This window comes from Lithobates pipiens, unplaced genomic scaffold (genome assembly GCF_037356315.1).
Source record: "Lithobates pipiens isolate NorthernLeopardFrog02 unplaced genomic scaffold, aLitPip1_a1.2 Scaffold_18, whole genome shotgun sequence".
In the NCBI taxonomy this organism is placed as follows: domain Eukaryota; kingdom Metazoa; phylum Chordata; class Amphibia; order Anura; family Ranidae; genus Lithobates; species Lithobates pipiens.
This window is the reverse complement of record NW_027507758.1, coordinates 190,400,703-190,413,610: the sequence shown is the minus strand read 5'-3', so window position 1 is coordinate 190,413,610 and position 12,908 is coordinate 190,400,703. Positions and strand designations below refer to the sequence as shown.

The 12,908-nt window shown below is 46.3% G+C and overlaps 1 protein-coding gene across 3 annotated transcripts in view; it reads right to left on the bottom strand.

Moving 5' to 3' along the window:
• The window catches only part of GALM (galactose mutarotase), a 155,597-nt gene extending 147,669 nt beyond the window's left edge, over nucleotides 1–7,928 (bottom strand). The window contains exon 1 of one of the 3 annotated variants that reach the window (XM_077486464.1): nucleotides 7,827–7,928. Coding sequence is in view for 1 of the 3 variants with exons in the window: in XM_077486466.1 (XP_077342592.1) it covers nucleotides 7,827–7,836 (10 nt within the window). In the remaining 2 variants the exon portion in view is untranslated. The remainder of the gene's footprint in view (nucleotides 1–7,826) is intronic. The other 2 variants (XM_077486465.1, XM_077486466.1) reach the window with 2 other exon arrangements.
• Nucleotides 7,929–12,908: the final 4,980 nt, after the last annotated feature.

The window sequence follows — 12,908 nt, the reverse complement described above, 5'->3', positions numbered from 1 at the left end:
GGCTGAAATTTTAGTTGGTCTACCTGACCGTGGTTTGGTTTCCACAGAACCCCTCGTTTTCCACTTATTGATTAGAGTTTGAACACTGCTGATTGGCATTCTCAATTCCTTGGATATCTTTTTATATCCCTTTCCTGTGTTTTACAGTTCAACAACCTTCTCCCGCAGATCCTTTGACAATTCTTTTGCTTTCCCCATGACTGAAACGTCAGTGCAGCACTGGATGAAAGATGCAAGGATCTGTCAGGAGTCCAGAAACTCATTTACCTTTTATACACACACACTAATTACAAGCAAACAGATCACAGATGAGGATGGTTACCTTTAATAGCCATTCAAACTCCTTTGTGACAACTTGTGTGCATGTTATCAGGCCAAAATCACCAGGGTATGTAAACATTTGATCAGGGTCATTTGGGTAGTTTCTGCTGTGATTATGATTTAAAAAGAGTAAACACAGTTGATACTAAATGGCTTAAATTAAACACTAACCACGAGTGAAAAATGTTTTTGTGTTATTCATATTCTCTGAAAAATGGCCAAGAAATCATAGGGTAGAGTATATAAACCTATGGAGCACATACATACATAATCTCACAAAATTAGTACAACGCTCACATTTTTTGTAAATATTTTATTATATCTTTTCATGAAATAACTCTAAAGAAATTAAATTTTTCTATAATGTAAAGTAATGAGTCTACAGCTTTTATAACCGCTTAAGGACTGCCTCACGCCGATGTACGTCGGCAGAATGGCACGGCTGGGCACAATCACGTACCTGCACATTGCCTTTAAGTGCCCAGCCGTGGGTCGCGTGCGCCGCAGTTGGTGGCGCACTCGCGACCCGGTCTTGAGCTCCGTGACCGTGGACGCGGGACCCGCGGACCTGATCGCCGCCGGTGTCCCACGATCGAGTCACAGAGCTGAAGAACGAGGAGAGGTAAGTGTAAACAAACCTCTCCTTGTGCTTCCTACTGACGCTGTCACTGATCGTCTGTTCCCTGTTATAGGGCAAGACGATCAGTGACGTCAGACGCCAAGCCACGCCCCCCTACAGTTATAGAAAAAAAAAAACACACATACACACACTTAACCCCTACACTGCCCCCCTAATGGTTAACCCCTTCACTGCCAGTGACATTTTTTAGAGTAGAGTAATCTGTGCATTTTTAATTGCACTGCTGTATTTTATGCCAATGGTCCCAAAAATGTGACAAAATTGTCCGACGTGTCTGCCATAATGTCGCAGTCACAAGAAAAATCGCTGATCGCTGCCATTACTAGTTAAAAAAAAAATAATAAAAATGCCATAAAACTATCCCCTATTTTGTAGACCCTATAACTTTTGCGTAAACCAATCAATAAACGTTTATTGCGATTTTTTTTAACCAAAAATATGTAGAATACATATCGGACTAAACGGAGGAAAAAAAATATGTTTTTTTATATAGCAAAAAGTAAAAAAATATTGAATTTTTTTCAAAATTGGTGCTCTATTTTTGTTTATAGGGCAAAAAATTAAAACCGCAGAGGTGATCAAATACCACCAAAAGAAAGCTCTATTTGTGGGGGAAAAAAGACGCCAATTTTGTTTGGGAGCCACGTCGCACGACCATGCAATTGTCAGTTAAAGCGACGCAGTGCCGAATCGCAAAAAGAGGCTTGCTCCTTTGGCTGGAAAATGGTCCGGGGCTTAAGTGGTTAACAGTGTCAATTTGCTGTCCCCTCAAATTAACTCAACACACAGCCATTAATGTCTAAACCGTTGGCAACAAAAGTGAGTACACCCCTAAGTGAAAATGTCCAAATGGGGCCAAACGTGTCAATATTTTGTGGGGCTACCATTATTTTCCAGCACTGCCTTAACTCTCTAGGCAGGGCAGCCACCAGAAATGGTGAGGCCTCTTACACAGCTTTAGGCCTGGACCATCCCCCCCCCCCACACTGGGCCTGACTGCCAACAGTCCCCAGGGCCCGTCCACTTGCTGTTCCATCAAATCCACCCACTGTGCATCCCACACCCTCCTTCTCCATCCCATGTTCTCTATCCCATGTCCTTTTCGTCCTTCTGCAATCCCATCTCCTCCACCCCATGTCCTCCTCCTCCAGTCCCATGTCCTCCTACCACAGGGGGGGGAAGTGGGACAGGAGGGGGAAGTGTCACAGGAGAAGACCAGCGTGACAGGAGGGCGCAGGTGAGGGGGAAGTGGAACTGGAAGGGGAAGTATCATGGGAGGAGGTCAGCGGGACAGGAGGGGGCCAGCAGGAAAAGGGGGGGAGGGGGCAGCATCACAGATTAGAGGCAGTGTCTCAGGTGGGGACAGTGGGGCAGGTGAAAGGCAGTGTCACAGGTGGGGGGCAGAGGGACAGGTGGGAGGGAATATCACAAGTAGGGGGACAGGTTGGAGAGAGTGGGACAGGTGGGAGTCAGAGTTAGGGGGCAGCGAGACAGGTGGGGGGGGGGGCAGCGTCACAGGTAGGGGGCAGCAGGACAGGTAGGGGGGCAACGGAACAGGTGGGAGGGAGTGTTGCACACACCTAGGGAAGCACCAGACCTTCCTCTCACAAGTCCAGCAGTGCCAGGAGGGGTAGCTGAGCCTGTGTCCCATCTCCACCAGGATCTTCAACGGTAGCTGCAAGAAAGGGGAGGGGGTTCTTCCCCCTGACCTCCTCCTTCATGGAGCCCTCCACTGGCACAACTGGTCCCACCCACCCCGGCACACACTGGTACCTGACCAAAGCAGAGCTTGCATGCACAAAAGAGGGGGGTTCCTCCACCCAACCTCCTCCTCCATGGGTCCCTCTGACCTGCACACAAAAGAGCGGGGAGGGGCTCCTCACCCCTGATGTCCTCCTCCATGGGGCCCTCCGACCTGGCACCTGACGTCACCCCACCCTGCACAGTGTCTGACAGTGGGCCTCAACCTGCACACACGTGGGATCCGCCCACCTCTCCAGACTCCCCTGTATTCTGGCAGCCGGTCCGCTCTTACGGCAGCTGCCTCATGTTAAGGATAGTCCGGCTTGTGACCTGTGGTAGGGGCCCCTTACATGTGTACCGGCTGTACCCCCCTGATGGTGGCCCTGCCTCTTGGGCATGGAGTTCACCAGAGCGTCACAGGTTTCCACTGGAGTCCTCTTCCACTCCTCCATGATTACATCACAGAGCTGGTGGATGTTTGAGACCTTGCGCTCTTTGCCATGCCCCACAGATGCTCAATAAGGTTTAGGTCTGGAGACATGCTTGGTCAGTCCATCGCCTTTACCCTCAGCTTCTTTAGCAAGGCAGTGTTCACCTTGTAGGCGTTTGGGGTCCTTATGTTGGAATACTGTCCTGCAGCCCAGTCTCTAAAGGAAGGGGATCATGCTCTGCTTCAGTATATCGATACAAAAAAAAAAAAAAAAAAAGACACCACGTGCTTCCATCAATAGCTGGCTATCACAGTAAAAAGCACTGGAAGGCTAACAACAGGTACAAACAAGGCCAAGAATAAATACAAGGGAAAAACCAAGCTCAACTTACCACCAGCCCGCAGACAACCAAATAACCTGTCTAACAGTATGCATTAAAAGCAGGGGTTTAGTCTGCACACATTTGCAAATGCATGCATGCATATGCCACAGAGCCTTGTCAAGGCACCCCGGTATCTGTGGTACCTAACATTAATTTATAAGTGTCCCCACAGTGGAGGCACATGCATTCTGATGGATAGATGAAAGCAGGTGGACTGAAGGGGAGACACTCCTTCTTAAAAAGGTACAGGGGCACACTGAACACCCAGCACATATCACAATGGCTGCAAAGATGTCAATGCGTTGCCTGACCAAAAAAAACACGACATGATACAAAAAAGATGCCACTTGCTCCCATCTATAGCGGGCTATCTCAGTAAGAAGCATTGGAAGGCAACAACAGGTACAAACAAGGCCAAGGATAAATCCAAGGGAAAAAACAAGTTTAACTTACCACAAGTCCGCAGTTAAGCTTGGTTATTCCCTTGGAGGTCACGGTACATGTTGGAATTCATGGTTCCCTCAATGAATGGTAGCTTCCCAATGTCAGCAGCACTCAGGCAGCCCCAGACCATGACATTCCCACCACCATGCTTGACTGTAGGCAAAACACACTTGTCTTTGTACTCCTCACCTGGTTGCCGGCACACACGCTTGACACCATTTGAACCAAATGAGTTTATCTTGGTCTAATCAGACCACAGGACATGGTTCGAGAAATCCATGTCCTTAGTCTGCTTGTCTTCAGAAAACTGTTTGCAGGCTTTCTTGTGCATGATCTTTAGAAGAGGCTTCCTTCTGGGACAACAGCCGTGCAGACCAATTTAATGCAGTGTGCGGGTATGGTCTGAGCACCGACAGGCAGACCCCTACTCCTTCAACCTCTGCAGCAATGCTAGCAGCGTTCATATGTCTATTTCCCAAAGTCAACCTCTGAATATGACACTGAGCACGTGCACTCAACATCTTTAGTCGACCATGGCGAGGCCTGTTCTGAGTAGAACCTGTCCTGTTAAATCGCTGTATGGTCTTGGTCACCTTGCTGCAGCTCAGTTTCAGGGTCTTGGCAATCTTCTTATAGCCTAGGCTATCTTTATGTAGAGCAACAATTATTTTTTTTTCAGATCCTCACAGGGTTCTTTGCCATGAGGTGCCATGTTGAACTTCCAGTGACCAGTATGAGTGAGAGCAATAACACAAAATGTAACATACCTGCTCCCCTTTCACACCTGAGACCAGAGTCACATTACACCGGGGAGGGAAAATGGCTAATTGGGCCCAATTTGGACATTTTTCACTTAGGTGTGTACTCACTTTTGTTGCCAGAGGTTTACACATTAATGGTTGTGTGTTGAGTTATTTTGAGGGGACAGCAAATTTACACTGTTATACAAGCTGTACACTCACTACTTTACATTGTAGCAAAAAGTGTAATTTCTTCAGTGTTGTCACATGAAAAAGATATAATAAAATATTTACAAAAATGTGGAGGGGTGTACTCACTTTTGAGAATACATACATACATACACTATTTTTTTCCCACAATACCAATTTATTACTTGCTTTTTGTGTATACATTGAAGAATTTTGAAAATGTATTTTAGAGTGCTTCACTATATGCTTTTTTGTTTTTTTTGCAGGACAATCCCTGTTCAATTTCATACACATTTACCTAAACTGTAATATCAGGACAAACCTATACAATCAATAAATTTCTATCCAATCGCACAGACCTATACATTACATACGGTATTAAAGCGGAGGTCCACCCTAAAGTGGACCTTCCGCTCATTGGAATCCTTCCCCCCTCCGGCGCCCTCCGGCGCCACAATTGGCACCTTTCAGGGGGGAGGGGGGTGCAGGTACCTGTACAGTACAGGTATCTGCACCCACTTCCAGCGTAGATTCTGCAGAAGGTATGCCCCTTTCCGCAGAATCTACGCACCTTTCTGAAAGTCCCCCGCTGCCTGCTGGGAAACACACGGATCCCAGAGACAGCGGGGACCATCCTTATTGCGCAGCGCGACTCGCGCATGCGCAATAGGGAACCGGGAAATGAAGCCGAAAGGCTCCACTTCCTGACTCCCATACCCAAGATGGCGGCGGCAGCCCCCGAGAGACGATCGAGAGATCGGCTTCGGGTGCAGACATCGCGGGCGCGCTGGGCGGGTAAGTATCCTTATTTTAAAAGTCAGCAGCTGCAGTATTTGTAGCTGCTGGCTTTTAAAAAAAAAAAAACGGCGGAACTCCCGGCGGACTCCCGCTTTAAGTGTAAAGTGAGCTGTATTTGTACTATTACATAGTTCTTAGTAGATCTAAAAAGGAGATTGTGCAGTCAGATTGTATAGTGTACGGCCAGCTTAACAGAGTGCCTGATAAGATAAGCCATATGTATTTGGCTGCCTGCTGTGATGTGCAGAGGTGGACAACATGCTAAGTGTAACATGGTGCCTGCTGCAAAATGCTGAGTAATGCTGTGACTGTTGCAGTATGCTAATAGTGTGCTAAGTGTAATGGTGCTTGATGCAAAGTGTTTATGGTAAAATATGCCTTCTGCAAAGTGCAGAGTTTAACAGGATGCATGCTGCAGATTGTAGTGGAGTTCTTCCTGTAAAGTACTTAGTGTAATGGGGTGCATGCTGGAAAGTGCTTAGTGTAATGAGGGGCATGCTAAAAAGTGCTTAATGTAATGATGTGAATGCTGCAAACTGCAGGGTGTATTGAAATGCATGCTGTGAAGTGCTTAGTGCAGTGTTTCTCAATTACAGTCCTCAAGGCGCCCCACCAGGTCATGTTTTCCTTTAGATGAAACGGCTGTGGTAATTACTAAGGCAGTGAAACTGATCAAATCACCCGTGCAAAATAATGGAAAACATGACCTGTTGGGGCACCTTGAGGACTGGAGTTGAGAAAGACTGGCTTATGCCACGTACACACGACTGGCCTTTCCGGCAGACTAGGTCCGACAGACTTTCGGTGGAGTTCCGACGGGCTTTCCGAATGAATGGACTTGGCCACACACGAATGGACTAAGTCCGTTCGTTTTGAATGTGTTGACGTAAGCGGGACTAAACAAGGAAGTTCAATAACCAGTAGCCAATAGCTGCCCTTGCGTCGTATTTGGTCCGTCGGACCAGCATAGAGACGAACGGTTTTCCCGATTTTTAGTCTGTCGGAATGGAGTCCGTCGCATAGATTTGAAATAATTTCTATTTCTAGGTCCGTCAGATTTTTTTCACGAAAATCAATCGGACTAGACCACACACGATCGGGCCTTGTCTGCCGGAAAGTCCAGTCGGGTGTACGTGGCATTAATGTAATAGGGTGTATGCTGCCAAGTGCAGAGTTTAACAGGATGTATGGTGCGTAGTGTAATAGGGGTACAGGATGTATGCTGCTTAGTGTGATGGGGTGCAGGCTGCAGAGCGTAATGGGATACATGCAGCAAAGTGTAACAGGATGTATGCTGCAAAGTACTTAGCATAATGTGCCTTCTACAAGGTGTTGAGTTTAAAGAGGTGTATGCTGTGAACTGCTAAGTGTAACGGTGTTCATACTATTGTGTGCTTAGCTTATAATGTACATGCTGCAGAGTGCTGAATGCAATATGGTATTCGCTGATGGGGTGCATTGTGCTAGTTGCAACACGTTGCATGATATTGCATGCTCAGTATAATTGGGAAGCTCGCTGTAGTGTATCGAGTGTAATAGGTTGAATGAGTCAGAGTCCTGAGAGTAACAAGGTGTTTGATATGGAGTGCACTGCTCGGTGTATTTTATATATGTTACAGTGGTCAAAGTGTTTGTGGGGTACATTACGGGGAGGGCTGAGTGTATTTGGGTACAAGGAGATATTTTCCAGCAAAACCTGCATGCCTTGCCTGGAAATCAAACTTAATGAAAAATGGGAGATTTCACTTTTCTGTTTGTTAGTGGCAGATTTTATTTTTATTTATGAAATGGTATTCTATATAAAAGAACTAATCAGTAGGTAAAAGGTGTGTGTGTGACTACTAAGCACATTCACTCAGCAAGCCCTTGTCTGCAAAAGAACACTGATGCATTTTTATTGAACATTACAGTTTAGCAATATTATATTGTGTCCGAATAACATATGAAAGTGATCCAGGAACTGAATGTCATGCAAAGGAACTACACAAACAGGCTCTTCATTCTGCTGAAGATTACATAATGGAACCTTTGTACCAATTCCTGGAAAAATAGCGTTTAATTGTCTATTTCTATTAACTCTAAATAAAAATCACAACATCTGCACCATTATAGACTGAGAGAAACAGGAAATACTAAACCTGAAAACATTCAGAGATCAGAGCTGCTCTTTGTTGGTTCTTCCTCAATGACCCTCTGTGGCTGCAGACACAAGACACACCCCCTGTGAGTATTGAAAGACAAAACTTTATTCACCAGAATCACTTGCATCAGGGACAGCAGGACAGATTGGAAGGAATGTAGAAAATAGCATTTCATTTACACCTCTGACCATGACAGATTCAATTTTGCAACATATTCAAATGTAAAGTTTTTAATTTTTTTTAATCATAAAAAAAAAGTTTATTAAAGTACAAAGCAGATTTACATTCATAACTCCTATGCAACAATATATCAAATATAGAAGAGGACGTAGTTTGTATAAATCAACATGGAGTATCTTCTGAATCATCTCTATATTGGTGCCGCATAGCATTACCACTTAGAGCTGTAGATACATAACTCTACATATTTAAAGAGGTAAAACATCACATAACAAAGAATAGTGGTGGTTATATTCTAACAGGTTGTTATATTCCCTCCCCATCATCCTCCAATTTACATTTGTAGTAGTTTGTCCTACACCAATTGGTGTGGTCCTAATCCAGGTGTATCTAGCCACGGTTGCCACAAGAAATATAATTTTTTAAGAACATTCCTAGGTTGATAAGTGAATTTTTCACGTATAATTGTACTATTTACTGTGTTCATCCATTGCTTTCCCTTTGGTACTTGTAGAGATATCCAGTACAGAGCAATCAATTTGCGAGCTATGTACAGTAGACGCAACACTGCAGTATGACCATTCGGAGAAAGGGAGGGTATTTTCAGAGCACCTAGCAGGCAAATAATTGGGTCATGTGTTAACGGGAATTGAAAAACTCGTGAGATAGTAGAGAGGACATAATACCAATCAGAGGTGTAGCTTGAAGCTTGTGGGCCCCGATGCAAAAGTTGACCAAAATTCTTTAGAATATAAATTATGCCATATGGGGGTATGTGGACAGAAACCAAGGATATGCAGAATAGTTCTGATCTATTTCCATAAAGTGTTTAAGAGGAGTAAATGTGGGGAGTTTTTGGGACAGATGTGAGAATCCTGCTTGTAAATGGGATAACGCAGGGGTTGGAGAGCCGCTTGGTATTAGTAAGTTCCTAATGGGGTCTGCCACATTCTCATGTCCCCAATCTCCTAATTGTTGAACTTGGGAGGTTACAAAGTAGAACCTAGAATGGGGGACTGCCAGACCACCCTGGTCTTTGGCAAATTGCGGCATAGATAGGCTGATAAGTGCTTCTTTTTTTCTTGAAAATCTTTTTATGGAGTATAAAACATACCACATATACAGGCAGACAAACAAACCATTAACCTGCCACAGCATAGGAACAAGACCCACGCAGGGGTCAGTGCCAGCCCGCACAATGTAATGCAACATTCATTAATGTCGAACACCTGTGGCATGGTAAAACCTTATTGCTACATTGACTCTTGCTCAGGGATAAGAACAAGGAAATTATGGCTTCCAATCAAAACAAACAAAAGATAAATAAAAAATGGCCCCTAGAATAACAATAGACCTCCTCATCAGGCGGTGGGGCAGCAAGTCAGTCAGCTGTTGCTGTGGAGGTTTTAGCCATCATTTTTTTGGGCAACCTCTATTTTGATAAGTTTCCTTATAAAGAGACAATACGTTGTTAACTTGTGTAGCGCCAGCTCCTGAAGAGCACACGCTACGTTTTTGAAATGTAATGTTACACCTGAACTGTAGTTTGGTTTGGGTATAATTATTCTAAATTTTGACCTCAGCATTAGTCTGACTGGACTATAGGGTGTTCAGCCTGGCCATAGGGGGCACTGTCTCTTCTGGCAGGCATGGAAACACAGTCTGGTTGGATGCTTTAGGGTTACTTTCTCTCGGAGCCAGCCCAGTGGGAGTGTCACTCTTGCTGTGATTTCTGGGAGAGGGTACTTAAGATGTGGATGTCACGTGATTTGGGGTTCCGGTCCAGAAGTATGTTCTGACTCCATGGTCTTGGTCCTCCTGACCAGCCCCCAGGAAGGCTATGACTTTATGTCTCGGGGCTGGCTAGCGCGAGGCAAGGAAACTAAGGAAAGGATTCGGAGGTGGTCCTCTGCTGTCTCCGTTTGTGGAAAGGCCCAGCAACTTCGTAGCTATCCAGGGGAGGACTCTTCAGAAGAAGACCACGCACGGGTTGGCTTCTTAGTAAGAGCCTGGTGAGGCTGAGGGACCTAAGTGAATCAAAATTTTGTGAGGTATCGCCGAACCGGCTGAAAGATACTGGTACCACGCAAGTGTTCTACAAGTATTCAAGTTTCCTTGTTCATGTTCTACAACAAAGTCTGTGGCAGAGACTTGTTTGTGATTTAAAGCGGAGGGCCGGTTATAAAAAAAAAAAAAAAAAAAAAGTCAGCAGCTGCAAACACTGCAGCTGCTGACTTAATAAACACACTCACCTGTCCAGGGCGCCCGCGATGTCGGCCGCCCGAGGCCGACCCGTCCCTCGGCTCTCGGGTCCCGGCGCCGCCATCCCTTGTAAGGGAAACAGGCAGCGGAGCCTTACGGCTTCACTGCCCGTTTCCTACTGCGCATGCGCGAGTCCCGCAGCGCTTTCTGAATGGGACGCGCTGTGTTCTGGAACACACAGTTCCCAGAACACAGCGCGACTCATTACCCAGAAGACGCCGCGACGAAGAGAGAAGACAGAAGATCTCCGCGGAGGAGGAAGAGGAAGATTAGGATAAAGTGCCTAGCAACAGGCATTTCTGGTAAGTAAAAAAAAAATAATTTTTTCATTTTTAGATTTTTTGTAATTTTTTACATTTTTTTGTTTTTCAGGGTGGCCCTCCCCTTTAAGTACCCTGTTGGCTGCTAGGCCTTGTGAGAGAGGAACTATCCAACTAGAGTGAACATCCAGCTGTGAATGGCTATTCTCTGGATTTATTCAAAGTAAGCAAGTTCTTTATTATTGACTTTACATAGTTACATAGTTAGTAAGGTTGAATAAAGACACCAGTCCATCCAGTTCAACCTTAATGTGAGCATCTGCAATTGTCCCTATCCCTGTACATTGCACACTCACACCAGTCCCTACCCTCAAGGAGCCCACAATCCAAGGTCCCCATTCATATACTAGGGCCAATTTACCTACCTGCATGTCTTTGGAGTGTGGGGGGAAACCGGAGTACAAGGAGGAAACCCACGCAGGCACAGGGTGAACATGCATACTCCAGGCAGGTAGTGTCGTGGTTGGGATTAGAACCAGCGACCCTTTTTACTGCTAGGCAAGAGTGCTAACCACTACACCACACGCTCCATCTGACTTTTTCCATCGGGATGTCCGGCCAACAAAGTTTGAGAGCTGGATATAAAATTTTCCGACAACATGATCCAATCAGACTTTGTCCGATCGTTTGTAGAGAATTCCAATCGGACAAAGTGCCACGCATGCTCAGATCAAATTACGCGACCACAGCTATTGGCTACTAGTCTCAACGTATTTCTGTCCTAATGTACAAATGTCATCACGATCGGATTTTCCAACAACTTTGTCGAACCATGTGTATGCAACACTAGTTACGGAAAAAAAAAAAAATCAGACGGATTTTGTGGTCGGAATTTTTCACCTAACCCTTTGATCTTATACCGAGAGACTATTCGTTAACTACATTTTTGCAAATAAAAATGAGAGAGAGAGAGAGAGAGAGAGAGACCACTTGGACAGCTGCTGCACAATCAGGTATAGGTTGTGGAAGTGGGTGCTTTATTCTGCGAGGCTCGTACATGAATGGTCCAAGGTTCCAGGGTCATGGCAAACAGCAGGGGCGAAAGTGGGCACCCCTGCTGAGTGCCCCTGAACAGCCGGAAAGGTTCCGATAGGTTCCGGTCTCAATTGACCCACATCCTCGCAGAGGGGGATGCATCTAACCAGGGCCAATGCTGGGCAGGTGCCCAGGCGCAGCAGAGGGGGGCCGCCGAAGTTCCAGAGTGCTCCCTCCTCCTCTCCTTGTGTCCAGTGGCGTCACCAGGGCCGCTGATAGGGGGGGACCTGGAAGCACAGGGGGGCCCAAACAGGGAAGTAGATCAGTGTGGTGCGTGTGCGACAAGTACAGGAACGATGCCCTGTGTCTCTCCCTCCGGCAGCGGAATGTGGGCAGGAGAGACCCACAGAGCATCGTTCCTGTACTTGGCACACCACACTGTCCCTGTTTGGGTCATATATGATTCCCCCCGTGTGTGCCTGGGCACCCCATCGCTTTTCTGTCCCGGTCGATATGTCTGGAGTGAGGGGCTGTCTTAATGTACAGGCGCATCTAGAAACTGCCCATGGGTCCTAGGTGCATGAAGGGGTCTTGAAATTTCCTCCCAGCAGTCACTGTACTGCCAACAGTTCCCCACGCCGTGGTCGGCTCTTTTGCATGTCAGGTCAGTCACCTTATCTATTTCTTATATCTCCAGACTAAAGCTATCTATAGTCTATCTCTTCCTCCGCGCCTCAGCCACTATCTCATTTCCTTTCATCCTCGCACAGCTCTGTCTCTGCTGGTCACACTGCTTCCCTCTCAGGTCCTTGTACACCCTTGCTGCCTTCTCCCAGACAGCCGGTTTGCCAAAATTTAGCCTCTTCCCCAGCTGACTGGTATTCTTTTCCTGACACCTGCCCAACAATATTCCCTCACTAGTTCCCTCACTCCCCTCCCCCTCCCAGTCTTCTTCTCTGGCGGCACTCCATCTTCGCACAGGTGTGTGCCCTCACCCCAATACACAAACATTGCACATGTCCAGAATCTATTCCTCTTCAGCCCCTTGACCTCAATCTGTTTGCCTCTCCTACCTCCTTCCCTCATGCCAGCAGAAATCCTCCTTCTGTATCCCTATACAGACCAGGATCCCCCAGTTTCACTCCAGTTCTCCTCTACCCACCCCCATCTCTTACCCACTGCCCCACCCCCACTTTTTTAATTGGCTAAGGAAGAACCCTGGGGTGGAGCATCTTATTACTGCTGCTTGTGTGGGTGGGATTTGTACTGCGCCAATTACGTGGGATGAATAGGAGGGGAGGGTCAGCAGTGATTGGCGCAGGACACATCTCGCTCACACAAG